General features: G+C 38.1%; 4 protein-coding genes and 1 pseudogene across 5 annotated transcripts; 2 read left to right on the forward strand and 3 right to left on the reverse strand.

The window, feature by feature from the left end:
• Positions 1-1,758: 1,758 nt before the first annotated feature.
• Positions 1,759-3,061, reverse strand: LOC106319730 (probable ribose-5-phosphate isomerase 2). Its single transcript, XM_013758117.1, has one exon. It carries the CDS (start codon positions 2,754-2,756, stop codon positions 1,953-1,955), a length of 804 nt encoding a protein of 267 aa, XP_013613571.1. The 5' UTR covers positions 2,757-3,061; the 3' UTR covers positions 1,759-1,952.
• Positions 3,062-10,540: 7,479 nt separating this feature from the next.
• On the reverse strand, positions 10,541-11,401 carry LOC106325485. Its single transcript, XM_013763534.1, has one exon. It carries the CDS (start codon positions 11,084-11,086, stop codon positions 10,628-10,630), a length of 459 nt encoding a protein of 152 aa, XP_013618988.1. The 5' UTR covers positions 11,087-11,401; the 3' UTR covers positions 10,541-10,627.
• A 1,146-nt stretch (positions 11,402-12,547) lies between these two features.
• On the reverse strand, positions 12,548-16,478 carry LOC106327508 (ABC transporter G family member 7). Of its 2 annotated transcripts, none has more exons than XM_013765667.1 (12): positions 15,927-16,478; positions 15,644-15,834; positions 15,416-15,566; positions 15,204-15,336; positions 14,921-15,122; positions 14,558-14,834; positions 14,248-14,379; positions 13,918-14,138; positions 13,530-13,742; positions 13,366-13,450; positions 12,973-13,285; positions 12,548-12,775 (listed from the first exon to the last, which is right to left on the reverse strand). In XM_013765667.1, the coding sequence occupies exons 1-12, from the start codon at positions 16,212-16,214 to the stop codon at positions 12,765-12,767; spliced, it is 2,217 nt and encodes a 738-aa protein (XP_013621121.1). In that variant the 5' UTR covers positions 16,215-16,478; the 3' UTR covers positions 12,548-12,764. The 2 variants fall into 2 exon arrangements, with proteins under 2 accessions (XP_013621121.1, XP_013621120.1); XM_013765666.1 differs by having other exon boundaries at positions 12,548-12,778.
• A 1,373-nt stretch (positions 16,479-17,851) lies between these two features.
• LOC106324271 lies at positions 17,852-18,927 on the forward strand (annotated as a pseudogene).
• A 756-nt stretch (positions 18,928-19,683) lies between these two features.
• On the forward strand, positions 19,684-20,636 carry LOC106324272. Its single transcript, XM_013762269.1, has 3 exons — positions 19,684-19,752; positions 19,819-20,047; positions 20,479-20,636. The coding sequence occupies exons 1-3, from the start codon at positions 19,684-19,686 to the stop codon at positions 20,634-20,636; spliced, it is 456 nt and encodes a 151-aa protein (XP_013617723.1).
• Positions 20,637-23,313: the final 2,677 nt, after the last annotated feature.

Raw genomic sequence — 23,313 nt, forward strand, 5'->3', positions numbered from 1 at the left:
AGCGAGAATGATTGTAGTGACGACATGTGTATAAATCACACACATATATATATATATTTACATATAAATATAAATTCTAATAAATTTGAGACTTTGTTTGTTTTAGTTAAACTAAAAAATCTTTTTTTTTAAATTTAAACGATGAAGATGAACATATAAATTTAAATAATGTTTAAATATTTAACTATCAATTTTTTTTTTGATTAGTGTTACTTTATTTAGTTTATTTTTATTAATGTGAGATACATATATACATATATATTATTATTTTAATTGTAATATATGAATTATTAATATATTTAATAGTTTACCATAAATAAATATTAAATGGAAAATTGACATTAATGATGATATATGAGTTATTTTTATTACCATATTTAAAATCTCTGCAAAAAAAATTTAAATTTTTATAAGGAAATTTTACATCTCACAATAAATATGATGCCATATCACTATTTTCTAAAACCATGTCATCTATTTTAAGTGTCATGTCATCTTTTTTTTAGCGAGAATGATTGTAGTGACGACATGTGTATAAACTATAAATCACTTCGCAAATATAATCTAGGGGATTTCCATTAAAAACTGAGCTTAATCAAAAATAATATTAAATTTCAAACACAACTTAGAAAATCTCTATAATTCAAAATAAAATCTGAAATTTTGAAATTTTATTTTAAGTTATAAAAATAAGGTAACTAAGTTTTGGATAATATTTTAAAATTTCTAAAATTTTAATTCTGAGTAAAATAAAATAAATTATTTTAAACTTTAGAAAACAAACTAAATTTGATATTAAAAATAAAAATTAATATTATTTAAATTAAGATTATCAAAAATTTAGTTACTTTTATTATTAAAATTTGAAATTTTTACAAATTGTTTTTTTTTAATTTTAGAGATTTTCTAAATTTAGTTTGATATTTATTATTAAAATGAACATAATTTGGGTATTAAAATGAACACATTTTAAAAGTAAATGTATTAAATGAGCAAATTAATTAGTTTGGATATTAAACTGGATAGCAAAAAAATTTGAATGTTAAAAATTATAACAAAATTTAGTTGGAGTACTTGTATGAAAAAAAATTATACTCTTTTCGTTTCAAAAAAATCTATATTTTAGAAAAAAAATTATTTCAAAAAGATATATATTTTACATTTTCAATGTATAAATTAATTGTAAATTGTGAACTTAAAAAAAATATAATGATGTTTATAAGGATTTTATTGGTTAAAAATTGTGGAGAATAGTTGATAACGGAAAATAATGCATTGATAACTAAAATCCGATATGTTTTTTAATAAATGTGAAAAATGTAAAACATACATTTTTCTAAAACGGAGAAAAGTAATTAATAATGCGATTTTGCGGTCAAAGTAGCTAAAGAAAACACAACTCATGATAATATTCAAAAGGAGATTCACAAAAGACCATTAAAGTGTCCATCGTACGTGTGAGTGTGTGGGAAGCGTGTCAATAAAACTGGTGGATGAGGTGTCCCAGCATCATTGATCGTTTGACTGGTCGATTAACCAACCAACCACGTACTACTATAGTTTTTGTTAATGGCTTGATTTTGTTTAATTAGTGCTTTTAAAATTGGTCTTTTAGGCCAACCGTTCTACGAAAACCAGTTGAAATTAGAAGCAGCACACCCCATCTCAATCTTATGCGTCAATGATTACCTCAATTATTCTCTTAATAATTTATTTAATTTATCAACAAAAGCCCTTACTTAATAGTGGTTAAGTGCGTAACTCGTAAGCCTACGGTATTCAACAGAAGCAAAGCCCAACACATGTAATAATGTATAAGCCCATTACATAGAAAGACATTCAAATGGCGAATGAAGCAAAAATGCCGTTCGATGATCAAGAATCCAAAACTCCGTGAAAAGAAGTCATCATATAACAATCATTCCAAAGCCTATCTATCTCCTAGATCAGTTTCAACAACAAGAGCTGTGTTTGTTCTTGATCTTGACACCAAGCTCACCAGCAACGATAACAGTAGAAGCCATATCAAGAAACATCCCATGCTCCACGACACCAGGCAGCCTCAGAATCGCATCGCTCACCGCCCCCAAATCTCCCATATCCTTCTCCAAATACATATCCACAATGTAATTCCCATTGTCCGTCACAAAAGCCTTCCCTTTCTCCCCTCCCAGCCGCAGCTTCGCTTCGCAGCCGTACCCGTCCATCAGCTCCCGGAGCTTTTCCGCCGTGAATTTCCAGCAGAACGGCACAATCTCCACCGGAAGAGCCAGCTTGCTTCCGCCTATATGCTTCACCATCTTCGACTCGTCGACGATCACCACGAACTTCTTGGAAGCTCCTTCGATCATCTTCTCACGGAGGAGAGACCCTCCTCGACCTTTCACGAGGTTGAGATGAGGGTCCACCTCGTCGGCGCCGTCTATGGAGAGGTCGATGACGGGATGCGCGTCGAGGTCGGAGAGAGGGATCCCGAGGGAGAGAGCCTGCTCCTGAGTCTTCTTCGACGTCGGTATCCCGACGATGTTAGAGAGTTTGCCTTGCCGGAGAAGCTCGCCGATGCGGGCGACGGCGTGTTTGGCGGTGGAGCCGGTTCCGAGGCCGAGGACCATGCCGGATTCGACGAAGTCGACGGCTTTGTGGGCGGCGATGCGTTTGAGCTCGTCTTGGGTTAGCATCATCGGCGGCGGCGTAGAGGGTACGTCCATGGCAGATTTGTCGGATGTGATGAAGAGAGGATCGTACGCGAGCGCCATTGGAAACCGCCGAAATTTCAGAAAATTCGAAACTCAACGGAAGGGAATGAGAGACGTCGCGGAGAGCCCAGGAGCAGAATTGGATGGAATGGGAAGAAAGGGGATGTCTTTCGAGAAATGGATGGTAATGAATAGATAAGGGTTGAATGAAATGTTTGTTTTGTATATATAGAGAGGTGAAGAATAGCTATTATGAAATTACGAAGAAGAAAAGGAAGAAGAAGAAGAAAAAAGAATATGTTTGTGTGGTGGCGGAGAAAAGAAAGTGGAGACTCGAGATAGGGTTTGTGGGAGAACAAACGAATAAAGACACACACTTCACTTTCGAGAATCACACAAACCCGAATCTTTGGATTTTATTTCTGTCCCATATTTTTTAATAGTTACCAAAATTCAAAATTGGTAAATCTGTCTTCTTTTTTTTTTTTTTTTTTGATCAAACACAATCATTTTTATGAAGTAGAAGTTACACTCCATCAACGGATGAGTAGTTTAGAAAAGTTAGAGCTGATTTTGCCACAGTATCAGCCTCCACATTACTCAAACGAGAAACAAAACGAAAGGAAACAGACTCAAAAATAGAACTAAAGTGGTAGATGTCAAATAAAATTTCAAACAAGGCTGGGATTGAACTCTTTCCCTTCAGTAGCTTGACCAGGGAGAGAGAGTCCGACAGGATCATTAGGACTTTAACATTTGACGAGGCAGCATACATAACCGCCGAACGGATGGCGAGGGCTTCAGCCATTAACGCCGATGAGATACATCTACGGGAGTCACTGATATGACTCGACAGCAGACAGGTATTAGCACCTGAAAAGACACCTCCAGTGCCGCAGTTACCGGTTCGCTCGTCCCAAGCTGCATCCACATTACAGCATACAATATTAGGGGGGAGATCACATACCAAGTTAGCCCTAGGTCGAGCCTCCTGTGGTACTGAGTTTTGTTGCAGAGCAGGTTCCTGTAGTTGAGCAGACTGCCATTCTTTGGCATCACTGATGGCCTTCAAGATAATTTCCAAGCTAGAGAACTTCCTGTTTTCAAATGAGAGTTTGTTCCTAGCTTTCCACAAGTTCCACAAGATCCAAGGCCACAAAGGGACTGTAAGACCAACTGGTGGTAGAACCGTGTAAGAAGGAGCCGTAGAGATCAGTGAAGCCGTTGAGGATATAGTGGATGCTGGTCGCGTAGCGAGAGGAGCCATATCCCAAACTTGTCTTGCAGTAACACAGTTTAAGAACACATGGAGATCATCTTCCATAGCATTGCAAGACTTACAGCAGAAAGGTGGGACTCCCCTGTTGGCTAGGTTCGCACTGACCGGAATCGCTTTACGGACCACCTTCCATAGAAAGTCCTTGAGTTTAGGGGCAGTTTTTATGTTCCAGATGCTCCTGGACCAATTGAAGGAGACCACTGGGAAAGGGTCTCTCTCAATGAAGTTCAGGCCGACACTATAACCAGTTTTAGTGGTATATTCACCAGATTTATCCGGGAGCCAAGCTAAATTGTCTAAGGCCGGTGCATGACTCGTTACAATTCGCAAGATATGCTCTTCGTACTGAGGTAGAACTCTTCTGATCTTATCTATATCCCACGAGTTAGAGATAGGACAGAGGAGGTCGCTAACCATGAGATCAGCATCGAGGCGATTTGGCGGACCAATTGGTGTCATCGGAACCTCACAAGACAACCAGGGGTCTCTCCATACACTGATCTTATCACCACTGCCTACTATCCAGCTAAGACCTTTCCTCAATAGATCTCTCCCCACCAATAAGATTCTCCAGCCATGAGAAATACTTGTGGGAGCTTTATAGTCCAGGAAGGTAGAATAACGAGCATACTTCCCAAGCAACACCTGAGTGACCAGAGACTGTGGGTATTTTAAAAATCTCCAGACCACTTTGGCCAAGAGAGAATCATTAAACGTTTCAATGTCGCGAAAGCCTAATCCCCCAGCATATTTTGGTAAGGTGAGAGTAGTCCATGCAACCCAGCACATTTTACGCTTCTCGGGATTAGCATCCCACCAAAATCTTGTAAATAGGGATTGGATTTGCTTACAGAGGGACTTTGGGAGTTTAAAACAACTCATAGTGTAGCAGGGGATTGCCGTGAGAACTGACTTCAATAAGATTTGCTTCCCGGCACCAGATAGAAAGCGTGTTGTCCAACTGTGGGATTTCTGTCTAATTCGATCCACTATCGCTGCGAATATATCTCGTTTCTTCCTCCCGAAGTGTTCCGGTAGGCCAAGATATTTCCCTAAACCCCCTTCTGTGTCAATGGCTAGTGTAGACTTTACCCGAAGCTTAACCTCTGCCGGAGTTCTCGCAGAGAAGGTAATGGACGACTTAGAGAAATTGATGCATTGTCCCGAAAGCTCTTCATAGACCCGCAGAATCTTCAGTAGGGAAGTGACGCTCGACTGATTGGATTTGCAGAAAAACATTGTGTCGTCCGCAAACAACAGGTGATTAATCTGTGGCGATCCTCTAGATACTCGGATACCCGGGAGCGAGCCGTTTAGTTGTGCCTTGTCGCACATAGCAGAGAGCACCTCTGTGCATAGTATAAAGAGATAAGGGGAGAGCGGATCCCCCTGCCGTATTCCACGGGAAGGCTTGACTGAACCCATTGGAGAACCATTAATTAGGAAAGAGTATGAGACTGATTCCACACAGCACATAATCCAGGAAATCCATCGCGGATCAAAACTGAACTGTTGCAGTACCGCTCTAAGGAAACCCCATTCAATCCTATCGTACGCCTTACTCATGTCCGTCTTAATGGCCATCGAGCAATACTTCTTCGCCTCCGAGGTACGTAGGAAGTGGAGAGTCTCGTGGGTGATAAGTACATTATCTACTATTGCTCGGCCAGCAACAAAAGCGGATTGGGATTTGGAGATAAGGGCGGGCAGTAGTGGTTTCATCCTTCTAGTCAGTATCTTCGCGATGATCTTGTAGTGCGTAGTACAGAGGGCAATGGGACGATATTCTGATACCTTCCTTGCGCTTGTGGTCTTCGGGATCAATCGCACATGAGTCTCGTTTTGCTGTGGGTGAAGCTCCCCAGACAGAAAGAACTCTCGTATGTCCCTGCAGACATCTATCCCAATGATGTGCCAATAAGCCTGGTAAAACTTGGCGGAAAACCCGTCCGGACCGGGTGCTTTGCCACTATTAATAGAGAACGCTGCTTCTTTAATCTCCGAATCGCTCGGAATGAGAGTAAGGTACTGGTTTGTTTCCTCAGGAACTTTACACTGGAGAATCTCCGATAATCTACCAAAATCTGTGTTGTTATTAGACGTGAAGATCTTCTTAAAGTATTCTGAGATAACATTACAGATTTGGTCTTCTTCATAAACCTTCTTCCCCTCGTCATCCTCTATAACTGACATAGAGTTTATCAATCGGCGTTGTCGAGTAGCGGCATGAAAGAAACCAGTGTTCTTATCTCCACTCTTCAACCATTGTATCCTGCTACGCTGTAACCAAAAGTTCTCCTCCTCCTTGTAAGCTGCCAACAAGGATTTTGTGAGCCGCTCTATAGCTTCTTGGTCTGGTATGCTTGCCGACAGGGCTTCTTCCAGAGCTTCTTGATTTTGTTGGATGAGCTGATTGTTTTTTATATCTTGGTCCTTAGCCCACTGGATGATTCCTCTCCGGCAGGCATTCAATTTGGTGATGACCGAAGCCAGGGGAGAGTAATTCCAAGTATCCTCAACAAGCTCTTCAACCTCTTTCTTCTCAGTAAGAGATCGATTGAATCTAAACATTCCTTTTCTTCGCGGGCCTGAGTTGTTGAAGTAAGTGACAAGAGGTCGGTGATCCGAACCTTCAAACCGTAGATATCGACATCTTCCCAGTGGAAATAGCTCGTTCCAGGAGCAGTTCACCATTGATCTATCCAACCGTGATCTCACATGATGAGTATATCTGGTGCCTCGCCACGAGAGTTAATTACCAGAATGCTTCAGGTCCCATAAACCGTTCTGTGAAACGAAAGACCGGAGAGCAGTGAAGGATCCTTCCCACCGTGCTGGCCCTCCTGTTTTTTCCGAGTTGTTGAGTATATCATTAAAGTCACCAGATATTAGCCATGGAGAGTCTCTGTTACGTCCCAACTCTGTTAGCTTGGCCCAGAAGGCAGCTCTGTTCTCCATCGCCGGTGCACCATAAATAAAGGAGATAAAGGTGGAGACTCCCTTAAATTCCACCTTCGTATCAATGAGATTTGGAGATGATTCTAAGATTGAGATATCAACCCCATCTTTCCACAATAGGCAGAGGCCTCCGCTGAGTCCTACTGGAGGCACCGAGAAATAATGCGGGTACTGCATGAAATCAGTCTTTTCCTTTATAAACGCATCTTCATTCTTCGTCTCCATGAGAAACATAATTTTCGGGGTAATACGACGATGTATCTCCCGCAAACGACGAATTGTCAGGGTGTTTCCCAAGCCCCGACAATTCCAGCTCATAAGAGCTAAGGAAGAGGAGGAGGAAGAGGGTGAAAATCCTGTCCCTCTGTCCTGTTTCGTCGTTGCGACCTAGTGACTGTACTTCTCGGTATGATACTCGAACCAGCCTTATTACAAGGTAAAGTGGAATCTCTATCAGAGCAGAGTTTTTTCCTCGGAAGGTTTTGAGGTTTAATTATTCCAGCTTTCCTCAGCTTCAAGCCTTTGAGAGGGCTTCTCGGGACCCTCTTTCTAGACGAGGAAGGAACTTTGCGCTTGCCTGTTGATTTTTGCAAGGTAGGAGGGATAGTGATATTAACATTATCCATTATCTGAGGTTCCTGAATGCGTAAAGTAGCTGAGACTCGAGGTGCAGAGGTACTTCCTCGTTTGCTGGGTCCACTTGGCAGAACATTGTTCTGTTGCGAGAATCCATCCTCATGGTCCATCCTTCCTTGGGTATTATCAGTCTCGAGATTGTGGGGAGAGCTTCGAGAAAGGTTGTTTCTGAGATCAGGTTCCGCGATCCTAGCTAGTGCTGATCGTCGCTCTCTTGATGTAGATAGCGTTCTTTCAGAGCTGACCTCATTGGGGTAATCGAGCCGTTCCCTAATAGGGCGTGGTGGCGGAGTATGAGATGACTGAGAACCAGGGTTTTTGGAGGTATTAACACCTGATGACCCTCTCACAGGGGGAAGGGTCGCTTGATCATGTCTGTCCCCTAAAATCTTCCCACTAGAGAGTTCCTTGACGCCACTTCCCTTGTCCGACTGGTTATGATCCCCTGTGTGATATCTGTGATACCCGTGTTGAGTTTCATCTCTCCGGAGGGGGGAGCATCGAGAGTCTCCCCGCATAGGGTGGTAGGATCTACGGTCACTATGCTCATCGTGATGTTGATATGGTCTAGAGCCAAGGTGATGTCGGGAGTACCCTCTCCTATCATCATGTTTCTTCTTATCCGCTTCAATACGTTGTAACGCAATTTTCTGCGTAATGCCCAGCTTCCGTTCTTTAGGGGGAAGCGAGTTGTGTGGTTTAAATGGGCAGTCGATCTCCTCATGAAACATGGAGAAGCAAGTGAAACAATGTTTCTCTATTTTGAGATACTCAAATTCCACTGTAGTAATCTCATCAGATGGGAGACGTATTTCCAGTGTCATAGTGAGTGGGAGGAGTCCATTCATATTGACCCTGACTCGAGCATCATCAGCAAAGCGATTGGTCACATCTCCCAGCTCCTTTCCAATGGCATTTAGAGTTATATCATCCCAGTAATGTAGTGGTAGGTCATGAACTTTGAGCCAGAAGGAGATGTTTGAAGGGAAGGATTCTGAAATCACTGGTTCCCACCTCTGTAGTAGGAGCATCCACTTCTTATAGTGGTAAGGGCCTTTATTGAGAACAGCTTCGAGGTCTGCTTCTGATTCAAAACGCATCTGGAACTTCTCCGGTCCCAGTTCTCTACCGGTGACTTTTCCTTCTAGGTTCCAAATCTGTGGTAAGAAATCAATAACTGCACGAGGTCGTTGGAGGAGAGGGTTTGTAACCCTACCAATGACTGTAAGCTTGTTTGCAGCTATCAAGTTATCATTGTTACTCGGCGGTATGCGCACCGGAGATCGTTTAGTTTCCTTGGTGCTTGTAGGGACCCATTTCTCCTTTTCATTGCGTAAAAATCTACGAGACATCCTTTCTGACAATGTCAATCTTTGCGAGGTAGTAATCTGTGGTGAGGCCTGGTTGGCACAAGCTGTAGAGACACAGTAGCAGGGTAGAAAGATTAAGAAGCGTTGGAGGTTATTGCAACCCAAGTACAGAGAGCCAAGCTGGATTTAGTTCATCTGAGAGAGACCAAGTGGTGCAGGGACCGACTTGGCTGACCCACCGACGGTGTCGGGGGCTGATCACGGCGACTTAAGAGCAAGTCCGGCGAGGTGGTGGGGAGAATACCTTATGGACCGGCGGTTAAAGGATCAAAACGGCAACAATTTGAAAAGGAACAGGGGTTTGCAGAGGGAGAAACAGAGGAACTGATACGAAAAGGGTAACTAACTGTAGGGTAAAAGGGTTAGGCAATACGAAGGTCAGCGGTTAAAAACCAATCTCGTAATACGTGCCTGGGAGAGAAAATGAGAGTTATAAGAACCGGTATTTTTCTTTTTTTGTAAATCTGTCTTCTTATTTCCCCTAAATAATATGTTGCCTCATGTGTTACTTTTTTAGCGCCTAGCAAATTTCTCCTCATTTTCCCTACAATTTGATTTTTTTCATTTTTAGTTCCACTTTATTAACGAAACATTAAAATTGTCATGCTACAAAATTAGATATTAGTCTGAAAAAATAAATAAAACAAAATAAAAGCTAACAAGTCCAAAAATTTATTGATGATTCTACATCAGAAAATCTGAATTTCTAAATTCTAAAAACAGTGTGTATTAAAATTATATAACTAATGGATCTAGTTTAGATAAAAAAAATGATATGTTGTAACTAGTATCGTACATTTTCATAAAACATTTTATAATTGCACAAACAAAAATGTGTGATACTAAAAAAAATATCCTATACACTAAAAAAAATGTGTGATACTAAAAAAAATGATATGTTGTAACTAGTATCGTACATTTTCTAAATGTGTGATACTAAAAAAAAAATTAGACAACGCAAGACTTTTTATCAAAACAAATAGAGCCTCTGGGTCATATACTCATATTTACACAGTTGCATAACTTTTTGTGTAAACATAAAATATCATAAAAGGAGTGAAAATGTTGGGCCCAAAAGAGAGAAACCAAACCAAAGACGCCGTTCCATTGTCCATTGTCGCTTCTTAAAGGGAAAACAAAATCATCAACAAAATGATAACATGGACCAAGAGACATGAGAACCAAAGAAAATCTCCATTATCATAATAAGAAATGTTTTGTAATTAGAATGTATTGTTTCCACTTTTAGAATGCATTCGAACTCTATGAAAGAATAAATAAATAACGAGATTTTGAACATATATTAGCATGTCCGTCCCTATTTTTGATTCTATGATAGCATTTTGAAGCAAAATCACTCCAACTCATCTCTATTTTTGCCATTAAAATAGAAATTGCTATTTTTTTTTCTATTAACGTATAGGAAGAAATAATATTTCTCTATATTTTGCTATATATTTGGAGATTTCTATTTTAGAGAAATACATTGGAGCAAAAGACATTTCTATTATAGAAATCTTCTATTTTAGAGGTAAAAATAAAGAAATATATCGGAGATGATCTTCCAAACTAAAAGTAAAAAAATCAGACAAAATAATAAAAGAATATGTGTATATAAACATAACCAATATACCGAAAAATATTTTGTGGGCAAGTAAAAAGAAAAAGAAAGAAACGGGGCGAGCAGATCAGCCCACGTGGCCCAATGTTGCGGCGGCGAGAACCCAATGAAGAAGGTCAAGAAGGCGAAACGCGAGAATAGAGGAGGAAACGGGAACGCTGATCAGGAGGAGAAGCAGCGTCACAATCGCGACGGTGGGGCGAGAATTCATGAGGAAACTCTGGAGAAGACCAACGGAATCACAGATTACAGAGTCGTAGCTGCTGTAGAAACGCTTCTCCCAATCCATCCAATGAGAAGGAGGCTCGTAGTTTCGCTCAACCATCTTCATCTCGTGGATGCGTTTCCTTAAGACGATCATGTTCTCGTCCACTAATCTCCCTCCTCCGTAGTAATGGTCCTTCCCGGAAGACGCAGCAGCAGAAACGCTCATCGTCTTCTTCTTAAACGTCATCGGAGAAAACACCAATGGATGGAACCGGAGTGGTGAAATTGAAGCTGGCGAATAAATCAGTGTAGCTTCCATTGTTTTGAGATATGATTTGTAAGTTTTAGGTCGTTGTTCGTTGGAGAAGATGATGGACAAGTGGAAAACTATTTATAAGCGAATTATTATTTGGATAAAATAAAGACGAATAGAAGTTGGGGCTGTATGATTATGGATTAACGCGTTGCCACTTGCCAATCACGATTTGGTAATAAATGAGACCCAATTTCCTTCTCTTCCACGTCATTGTCTTTACCACATCTGTTAAGATTCGGTGATTATGGTTTAAACCTTCTTACACGTTTTTTTTACTGTTTATCAATCACCGTCAATCAACCAATGTTACACAAACACCTTTGGATTTACACTTCTTCTAAATATTTAGTCTAATTACGTTACAAGGATCGATATACACATTTGATTTGACCTATGTTTTGTTTGTGAGACAGGGCTACCGAAATAGAGACACTTGAAATTTTAGGCTCAAAATGAAATCACCGATGATATAGTCGTATCAACTTAGTAAGATATGTTAATGATAAACAGAAAGTTGATGAATGTATTATTGACGAGATGTACAATTGGTGCATTGCGAAACTTCTTCTTACGGTACGCTAACTTGTTGGCTTGCTGATTTGGGAAACGCGGTATTTAGAAGATGAAGTGAAATTCAGATGCCTCCATTAATACTGCACATGATGTGACAATGCATATAGTAGTTGCTCTATTCTATATGAATATGATATTCATTTTTTTATAACAGAATTGACCTCCTATTTGTTTATGTCATTACACCTGAAAAAGCGTACAAGTCGGTGACCTTTTTTTAATAATGAGCTTACTATTATATTTTTGTAATAGTTTACTGATAGATTGAACAAATTTATGTGAGATACGAGTGTACTGTGTACATATCAGTATGCTTATGTCTTAAACGTCCAAAACTCACCATCACATACTCGCAGATCACATTACTAAATTCATAAACAAAATTATTTACAATGCAACACTTTTTTTTTTGCTCAACTTCAACTTTTATTAACCAAATTGTGAATACAAAGTTTTTAACCTCTCGGAGATTTAAATCCCACATGCTAGATCTCGGTGTTGTACAATGCAGCACTTAACAACCAAGTTCTTGTGTGTGTTTGGCTTTTTTAATATAGAACATATTTGATGTAAGCAAAAACAAAAGGTCCAGGCTAATAAGATACGAGGATGTTTGGACCAGACGCCACGTCCCCTCCCGATGGCTATTTGACTTTCTTCAATGGGCGGCTCTTATTTATTTGTATTATCTCCTTATTTACTTGTTTAATTAGAAAACTGATTCGATTATAAGTATAATCTAATAGTCTAATATGAAGTTTGGTTGAATCTGAATCTTCAGACGTCGATCCTGACGTCAATTTTGCAGTTTTCAGGGAATGTTCAATGTTCCCAACATATATACACACAATTTCTTTGAAATTCACAGCAAGAGACTTTTCTTCAGCTAGATCTTTAATAAATTATGATATTAAGTCAAAACTTGTTATTTGTTTTTATTTCTGAATAACAACAAGAGACGACACAAGTGGCTACGTCAAAGAGTTGACAAGTCTCAGGAAACTAAGATGAGTTCTTACATTGGGTTTAAGGCATAGAGATGAAAGGAGCACTCTTTTTTTATTTAAATCTGAAAGCCTTTAAGAGCAACTCAACTCCATTTCATCTCTCACTTGCTACCTGCTGGAGAATGGAGATGAATTCATAATCATGACAAAGCTGAATTTATTAACTACCAAAAATTATCATAAATGTGTGTATGTATGTATTGATTTTTCTTTCACCTTTTAGTTAAACATGTTGTTTTTAGTTCTTTATTGTTTAGGCCATGAAAATGGCCCAACAAAAAGGCTTATTATTAGTACAATTTTACAAACCTTCAAGGACAAAGGGACGGATTTCCCCAAACTCATCCGATGATGTTGAACTTTGATCGTCAAGTGGCTGCTTCAGTTCATCTTCAGTCTCCTCCGTTTGATCAACAACCTCTGCTTCATCCAGAGCTGGCTCCAGCTGCACTCCTGGATTCTCGGTATCTCCGTTGTCAAGAAGAAGCTCAAGCTTTTGATACTTTGGCTTGTTCTTCTCCAGGAGAAGGTACGTAGTGCAATACCAGAACATCAGAATCCGCATTTGAGCTGCTATGGTCTCCCTTATCCTGCTTCCTTTAAACGATAGTCGTTCTAACGCCTGCAAAACACGCCACCAAACCTTTAACCTCCGATGACTTTAAAGACATGGACAATGGGGTTTGTTAGACTTTTTATTACCTGCTCTCCTGTTTGGACGTCAAATGTATTCTGATGATCAAACTCGAGGCCGGTAAATTCGTTTATGCAGAGTCCCTGGAAGGCCCTGAACAAATACGATTGGATGTTAAGAGAGTAAAGATATATATCTAGACAAAAGATATTCATAGGGTGATGGAATTCACCATCTGATCAATGAAGCACGAGGAATCCAACGAAAGATGATTGGGGTGTTGTCTGCATTGACATAGTAACCTCCAAATACAATGAAAACCGTCATGAGAGATGGTCCTACAGCCATTGCAGCTTCTGTGTTTGGGACCATAGCCCCAACAGTTAGACCCATCGCAGAGGCAGCAAAAGACTCTACAGTCATTATCCCACAGAACTTTCCAAATCTGGCAAGAAATCTCTTTGTTAGGGACATTGCTGTAAAGTATATTTCTCACTTGGAATCATTGGTTGGTAAAATTCACAGAGGATGGCGTATAAGTGAGATGCAGGGTAAGGCTTATGCATAAAATTTAAAGCTTGGCCACGTGAATAGCAAAAGATAGGTAGCTTAGGAATTACCTTGACAAAGTGGGATGTAGGCGTGCCATGGGGTATAGTACAGCACCAAACATTAAAGGAAATGCAGCTCCAATGGGGATTTCAGCTATTGTTTTGGAGAGCAGGTAAGGGCCCAAAGAGTAGGACCCTTTGGACCGTTCTCTATCCACAATAGCACGCTCTTTAGGAAAGACACCAACTGTCTTTGTGAGAGCTGCCATTGCTGTGTTTATTGCAGCAACCTAAAGCAAACAGACATCATCGTTTAGTATATAAAAAGGTACTTCTACTAAGTAGTAATTAAACGCAAATAAAGAGAGAACTATATAGCAAAAGCATAGTGGTTTAGACCTGAAGCAAGCCCATTCTGTCCTGAATTGACGTCTGCGACTTCCCCATTCTCCAGAAAACGGATCCAAATATCAGAGCAGATGCCACAGACATTCTTGCACGGACTTTGTTAGTTGGCCCATCTCGAGAAGCCTATGCAGTCAAGTGAAGAAGTCAATCAGACAAACTGCTCTAGTTAACTCAAAGAGTCTCCCACATGTCAATTTCTTAAGTATCTGCTTTCAATCTTAAACCGTTTTCAGGAGAAGGCATTCAAGCCCGTCATATAATAGACAGAGTTCTTTAGATCATGCATTAATGGGGAGGATACCTGCATCCATGCACGCTTAAGCAACAAAAAGAACTGCCTCCACCATCCATCTTTTCTCTCAACAATGGCGTTTCTGCGAGGTCTCATGCTGTTCTTGGTTTCTTGTTTCACGCCGAGGGGAGTGGCATAAAGAATCGATGATGAACGCTGGGAAAACGCATCAACAAGAGCATGTACTCTCTTCTGCGAAGAGTAGACACTGTCCGAAGAGCTATAGTCAACTGATATAAGATCTGCTAAAAACTCAGCAGGGTTTACATGCTCTGGGCAAAGAAACCTGTTCAAGGATCAGATGAGAACTTGTAAGTGCCAAAACTAAAGTACGTATTTATTGAAGCACTTGTAATGTTTAGAAAAACCAACCCGAAGTTTCCGAAATATGTCAGAGGTTCATTTCCTGCAGGGCCGGCATAGACTAAAGTTCCTTCTGTAAGTAACACAACGTCATCAAACTTAGCATAAACCGAACCTCGAGGCTGGTGAATGGAGCAGATCACAGTGTGTCCATCCTGCGCAAGCTTTCGCAATGTCTCCATCACTTGTTCAGCCTGGAAGGCGTCAAGCCCTGAAGAGACCAAATGAATATTCTACCAGCGTTAAAACCAATCCAAACAATATTTAGAAGAAAAACAGAGTAGGCATCTACCAGTCGTGGGTTCATCAGCAAATATAACAGACGGACTAGCGATCAATTCACAGGCAAGTGAAAGCCGCTTCTTCTCTCCACCACTGATCCCACGAACTTTCGCATCGCCAACACATGAATCCGCACAGCTAACCTTTTGTATAGCCACAAAAGATTATCAAGAAACAGATTCCAGCATTACCCTAAATTACATAGACGAACGAAAACCTTACCAGACCAAGCCTGAACAAGAGGTTGTTCACATACTCATCCCTCTCCTCATCAGAAGACATCTCCCGAAGCTGAAGCTCAGCCGCGAAAGAAAGCGTTTCCCTCACAGTCAACTGCGAGAAGAACAGATCCTCCTGTCTCACAAACGCAAGCCTGCCATTCACAAGAAAAAACTCCATCAAACAAATGATCACAAACTAATAAAGACTAGTACAACTCATGGCACATACTTAAAAGCTCTGCTTGAGCTCGATCTCCCATTGACCTCCAAGAGCCCTGACAAATGCAAACGCGGCGATGAACTAAGCTGTCCAGCGAGAACGTTCAGCAACGTCGTCTTCCCAGATCCAGAAGGTCCCATTATCGCTAACAACCTCCCAGGCTTCGCTTCTCCGGACACATTCTTCAACAGAAACCGCACCTGAGAGTCACGTGATCAATCGATTATGAGCAAACAATTCACGAAACGGAAAATTCGAAACATGCAAAGGGAAGGAGATTCGATTCCCTCACCGATTTGGATGACTTATCGGAGAGCGAGCACGTGATGTTCCTCCACCGAATTGTCACCGGACGAACTTTCCCCGGAGACGACGACGAATCATCTCCGTCTTCATCTCCCGCTCCTTCCGTATCCGAGAAATCGTCTTCAGCGTCGTTTTCAGGCAAGAGAGCGATGCCGGGACCTGAGAAGATGCGGACCAACATAGCGGCGGCCACCGCGGCGAGAAGGCTGCCAACTCCGTTCCCTCCGATGCCGGAAACGGCGTCTGCGAAAGATTTCCCGCCAAAAGGCGCCATGAGTTGTTTCCCCTGTGTGTGTCGTCTTCTCCTTGGAAGCTCCGGTGAGGTAAAGGATGAGTAACAACTAGCAAGTAGTAAGAAGTGAGAACCACTCGAAGCTCCAAAACATTATCTCTTCTCACTAATTATTTAATTATTGTTTAAAATTTCCATTATTTACTTAATTAACCTTCTGACTTAAGCAGAGGCTAGAGATTTAATCACTAATCAGCACGACGAAGTACCGTTTGTGATTTGAGTTGACCGTTATAGATACGCTAGAACTTGGCCACGTGTGTAATCATGATAAGACACTTTAGCTTAATCTTACGACTAGGTATTCAGATATTTGGGTCCTCATTGGTTATTTCAGATTTCTGTGTAATTTGGATATGCGAGTGTATGTCCATTTAAAAACCAAGGAAAATTCCGCTTGAATTGATTCAGATATTTTTCTATACGTTTTGGTTTGGGTAATAAAACATGACGATTCTCTCAAATAGATTTTTTAAAATTTTTGTCACAAAAATATACCTCAAAAACTAAAATGACAAAAACAACATTTTTTATTTTGAAAATTTTAAAATTTTTTACTTTTTAAAATTTGAAATACTATCCCCTAAACTCCACTCCTCAACTTTAAACCCTAAAACCTAAACCCTAAATTTTAAACTTTAAACTCTACCCCTTAACTTTAAACCCTAATGTCTAGATTAATTAACCCTAAGGGTATAAGTGTATATTTACTTATTTTGATAAAAAAATTTAAGTCTATTTTGGTCACTTTTTATTTTTAATCTATATATTTGTGACAAAAACGTGTTTATGTCTATCCTAGGAAATTATTCAACTAAAAATCAACTAATAAATAAAAAGAAAAGAATCAGTATAATTTTGGTAATCCGGATCAATATTGTGTAATTATAATAATTCGGGGAACAAAATTTCCAAATTATTCAGATTAATTATGCTATTTTTCAAATAATGTCAAATATTTTAACTAATTTATATGTTATATATCTATAAATACTTGGTTATTTATATAATATATCTATAAATATTTGGTTTTGGTTAAGATATTTTGGATATAAAAATACCATTTGGATATTTCAATATAGGAAATAGAAAGCGCTCAAATATATGTAAATTCTGATTTGGTTTAGTTTTGATTTTTCAGTTCGGTGTGGTTCTTGAAATCTTGGATAAATAGGAGACTAAGCTGTTATTGGTTTATGAGTATAGAAGAGTTTTGATGATTACTATTATAAAAATAACAGAATTTAGATTTACTTAGAATTCTACCAAGAGTTTTATAGATTAGTGTAGATTTTTAGGGAAGAGATAATTATAAACTTTTGTAGAGTTTATCTTAAAGTATTGCATAATAAAGATAGTATCGTGTTACAATATTGTGTTGCAATGTATTCGTAATTATCCATTATTTGTTGCATTGGCTATTCGCTTTCTATAAATTATATCCATGTGAAGACAGAACAATTCAGAAGCTTCTCCAAAATTTGCAGCTCTGAGGTACATTTATGTCATGTATAATTCTATGATTATATGCATTAGTTCTTCATTCATATTTTATTTATGGTTCTTTTCTAGTTTCGTATGTTGATCTTGTGATATTATTATTATATAATAACTAGCTAATGGGGGATTCACAAAAGAATAAAGAAAAAGGTGGGTATAGTCAATGGGGAAAAGAGGAAACAAAACTTCTGATCGATTTACTTGTTGATGCAATTCATCGAAATTGGCGTGATGCTAATGGTTTAATAAACAAGTTCACGGTGGAACAATTTTTTTTGTCTGTTCTCAATGAAAAACTTGGATGCCAAAAAGAACACAAGCATTACCTAAGTAGGATTAAATATTTGAGAGAAAAATACCAAAACCATTTGGATCTTCAACGCTGCAATTCTGGATTTGGATGGGATCCTGACACGAAAAAGTATACTGCTACAGACGAGGTGTGGGACGAGTATTTAAAGGTTTGTATTTGTCTATATAAATTTAAACATCATAACTTTAGTTTTCAAAAATATCTTATAACTAAACTGTGTTTATTAATCTGCAGAAACATCCTACGCACAAGCATCTACGGTATGATTCGGTTGAAAAATATGAAGATCTGCAAATCATATTTGGAAATGGCGTAGCAACCGGTGGTTTTGCGATTGGAATGGGTGATAGTACTGATGCTCGCACCTTTAGAGTTGAAGATATTAGTCAAACGAGAGAAAACATAAACCTTCATCAAAGCAGCGATGAAGTCTTTGAATTATCATCTCAACAACCATCAACGGACTGTGGTATGTCAGCTTTTCATGTACAGGTTCAAAGGATCGTGCAGAAAAGCTTCATCCAAGGAAGAGGTCAAGAAGGGAAGCTGATACCAATGCAGATAAGCTGAAAAATGATCAAGATGATTCTATGATCATAGTTAGCAACAAAATTCTTAGTGTCATACAACAAAGAGAAGAAAGACAACAAAGAGAAGCTGAGAAAAGAGAAGAAAAGCTAAAACGAGAAGCTGAAGAGAAGGAAGCTGATAGAAAAAAAGACAGCATATGGGAAGCCATGAAAGAGATTCCTAATTTTAGATAATCATACTCGCTTCAAAGCAATCACCTTGATTCATTCACTTGGGATGAAAAGTGTCTTCAAGGATATGATAGTAGAAGAACGTTTTGGTTGGATTGAGAGCAACCGTAGCTCTTTATGATTATTTAGCTGGCTTGGAATGTTTCAGATTTTAAAGAATTTTTTAGTTTGTGTTTGATAGGACTATCTTTTCATAAACGGTTTATTAATAAGTTATCCCTTTCTTATAAGAGATTTGTTCTTTAATGAAATGGGTTTTTTTTCTACTTTTGATACAAAGTTTTTCATTCTTTTTCTTTTCTTTCATACTTTAGTTGTTGCATATTACTTGTCATCATTTTGTCAATATGTGATGATTTTCTTATTATTTAATATACTGTATTATTTTTATAGGTTCAGTTACTTTGTAGCATGGAGCACTTTATTGAGGAAGATGATGAGCTTCTTCATGATGATGATGAATTAGAAATTGACATTATGTTATTCCTATTGGAAAATACAACCAAAGCTGGAAAATACAACCAAAGCCTACGTTATGAAGAAGAAACATATTGAACGTCCCATTCGCCAACATGTCACAAAAATCGGTTACAACTACATACAAAAAGCTCTCAAAGAAGATCCAAAACACTTTCGGCTAGTGTACCGTATGTATCCATCCGTCTTTTTAAAGCTATGTCAACTTATCAAAGAGCAAACACCTCTTAGAGATACTCGGCAAATGTGTCGTGAAGAAATGGTGGCTACATTTTTGCTCACTATTGGTCAAAATTCAAGATATTCTTACACAATGGACACGTTCAAGAGATCCAAATTTGCTGCAAGTACAAACTTTCACAAGGTTTTAAAGGCGTTGAACTCTATCGCACCAAGTTTGATGGCTAAACCTGGACTCACAGTACCTACAAAAATAAGAGAAAGCACACGATTCTATCCCTATTTCCAGGTACATCTTTCTTTAAATTATAATTTTTTAACTTCAGGGAAATATAGCTAATCGTTGTATGTATAGGATTGTGTTGGTGCTATTGATGGCACACACATTGATGCAATAGTGTCTGCTTCTGAAGCACCTAGCTACCGTAATCGAAAAGGGAAGATATCACAAAATGTGTTGGATGCTTGTAATTTTGATCTAGAATTCATATACGTTCTTAGTGGATGGGAAGGTACGGCTCATGATTCAAAAATACTAAGTGATGCTCTAACACGGAGTACTAACAGGTTGCCTGTTCCAGAGGGTACGTATACACATATGCATTTAACATTTTTTATAAGTTTTCTTTTGTTAATAGAACTATTGATATCTTTGTATCATGTATACTTTCCAGGGAAGTTTTTATCTAGTTGATTGTGGATTTGCAAATCGGCGCAATTTCTTAGCTCCATTTAGAGGTACAAAGTATCATTTGCAAGATTTCAGAGGCCAGGGTCGTGATCCTAGTAATCAGAATGATTTATTCAACTTACGGCATGCATCTTTGAGAAATGGGGTTGAACGAATTTTTGGTATTTTTAAATCTCGTTTTTTTTATTTTTAAATCTGCACCACCATTTCCTTTTAAAGTACAAGCAGAACTTGTATTAGCTTGTGCTGGATTACATAACTTTCTTCGTAAACATTGCCAGTCTGATGAGTTTCTTCCTGAAAATGAGAAAGTGGGTAGCGGAGAAAATAGTTCAGTAAACGGAAATTCAGGAACTTTCGATGAAGAAAATGCTGATGTAGGAACTCTCCAATCTCATCAAAGAGAATATGCTAACAATTGGAGAGACACAATAGCTGCTAATATGTGGGCAGAAGCTACACAAACAGGAAGTCAACGATGACATTGTGAAACGTTTTTTTAGTTCTGAAATTTTGTTTACTAGCTCATGTCAATTTGAGCATTGTTAGTTTTACACTATTTAATAGCATTGAGTCTCTGAATCTCTGAGATGAATCTTGAAATATTTGGTATCATGTTATTTTTTTGGATTTTTCCCCGATCTATATTGATTATCAAGAGATTATCGCCTTTGTGATAGTATTTTGTTTAACATTAACTGACTTGGTATTCATCTAACGTTAGCGACGTTGTTAATGTTGCGTTTATCAGTCTTGAAATCTTTTGTGTTTGTATTATCATTTGTATTTATGCTCACTCTTCGTGTATTTGTTTGCATTGTTAATTGTTATCATTTGTATTTGCATTGAGTTTGTGTGTCACGTTCTATGTCCGCAAGACCACCATTGATGCGGACGTAACGAAGAGAACAACCTTTGGTTCAGTAACGACTGGAGATTTTACAAAAGTGATGGGCTGTGTCATGTGACAGATTGTAGTTGTTGTAATAACAGAGAAAACACACAAAGGATTGAGAGATATTCTTGCAGGTTTCCGATCATGAAAGCAACAATAACGAACTCGTGATATGGTAAATTGTTTTTATATGGTGTGAGACCAGACTTGGTAGTGGAGGACCACGAAGCAAAATGATTCACTTGGAATGATTTCAGAAGAAACGATGCTGACCTATTATTTAATTATATCCCATACAATTTTTAAAAAAACTTTGACAATACATTATTAACTTGCGATACTTTTCTTAGTAGATTTTATAAGGAAAAGTATGTAGAATCATAAACTAATAACAACATATTTAAAAACAATGGAAAAGTCATTTACTTTCATTTTTGTTGAATAACACAAGACTTTTACTGATTTTATTAAATAATGAATCCAATAACTCTAGACTTTTAAAAACTTTTAAATACTTGTTACAAATTTATAAACCAATAACACCAGAGTTTAACAAAGTTTTAGAAAATCTTAATTAAATAACACTAGACTCATTGTAACTCTCAAATCTTTAAAACTCCTTATAAAACACAAACCAATAACACCTCCTAAATCTAACAAATAAACCACTATTAAATCTATAGTAGAAACTACATCTTTGAACGATGATAACTGGTATTAAAAAGTGGTTTTGATAAGTCTGGATTGGGTGACTGAGGTTCATACAAACTGAAGCGTCTTCACCGGAACTTGTTATGGTGCATTCATCGACGAAGGCGACTGCGTTAAACTCCACCGAGATGAACATTTCTGATGGTTATACGAATCGAAGCTGACGTGTCCACTTCATATACAATAACACAAGTGTCTATGGACCCAATTGCTACCATTGTGTTTTTTAGTGACCATGCTTATACTACCCGTGTGGAAAAATATGTTGTTTGGCTTCACCTGTAAAACCAAGATCAATCTTGCTCAAAATGTTTAGACTATGAGTAAAACAACTCCAAAATCAAAAGAGACCAGTGTTGTGTATTCTGGTGATTCAACAACTATGCTTATGTCCAGAGGTTGATGGCTTATATCAGTATGATCTGTGGTTGCGAACTTGTTAGTTAAAAGAATTTCCAGATCTGTCACTCAAGAGTTGATAGATGCATATCTAACAAAATCTGTTAAAGAAAGATTCTATCAAATGTTATTTAAAATTTCTTGTTATAAGATAATTCATTAATTTTGTAATTAGTAAAAAATATTATAAATTATTATAAATTAATTCAGTTTGTTAATTATAAACCTTGAAGCCTTTGGTAACAGGAAGGCCAAAGCTTTATCTAATCTCAGATGTTTGTAATAAAAATGCAAAATGATGGACCAACCTTTATAAAAACCCGTCTTTCGACAAAAGCATCAGATGTCTCCATTCTTGTCAATGAAATCATCTTGAGTTTCTTTCTTGTTCGGAGAAATGTTGGTGATAGTGGACTTGTGTTGGGCCATAGCCCATAATAGCCATCTTGCTGCTTCTGAAAATGAAATATTAATTGGAACTTTAGTTCATGTGTGTGATTTTTTTGTCGATTTTAACTTTTGATACATCAGAAAACCGTTGAACGGTTTTACTAGGGTTTAATATTCTTAAGACAAGTTTCACACGTGAAATTTTACTAGTCACAAGTTGATGAAGTCGGTTTCTTAATATTTCTTCTTAACCGAACTGGTGCAACCATATATCAAATGTTCTCCTCGCAGTTGACATTAGTCTACTAATTATGTGTGAACATATATGGTTAGAAATCAATTCAAAGCATGCATAGGGATATAAAAGCCTTAGCAAAGTATCAAATATTCATATATAGCCTGACTGAATTTTCTTGTTTAGATATTTCTTATGATATTTTAGAATTGGCAGCTGGACTTAGAAATTGAATTTTCCTGCTACGAAACAAATCTGACTTTTATTAATATCGATAGATCACGTGGTTAATATATAATGTGTCTTTCCAAGCTTATTCTAGCTGCTTAATTTGAATCACGGCGGACGTATTTATATGATCCAGAAGCCAATTACTAATGAATAAACGTGTGCAGTACTGTTTTTATAAATAAAATCTAAGTCAGCAGCAAGAGCACCTTCAATCGAGGGTTTAAGAAGAAGTTCTAAAAATACAAAAAAATAAATAAAAAAGAACGATTTGCATCAAAAATATGACATAAGCTTAAAA

The sequence above is a fragment of the Brassica oleracea genome, chromosome C2, assembly GCF_000695525.1.
Source record: "Brassica oleracea var. oleracea cultivar TO1000 chromosome C2, BOL, whole genome shotgun sequence".
Lineage (NCBI taxonomy): Eukaryota > Viridiplantae > Streptophyta > Magnoliopsida > Brassicales > Brassicaceae > Brassica > Brassica oleracea.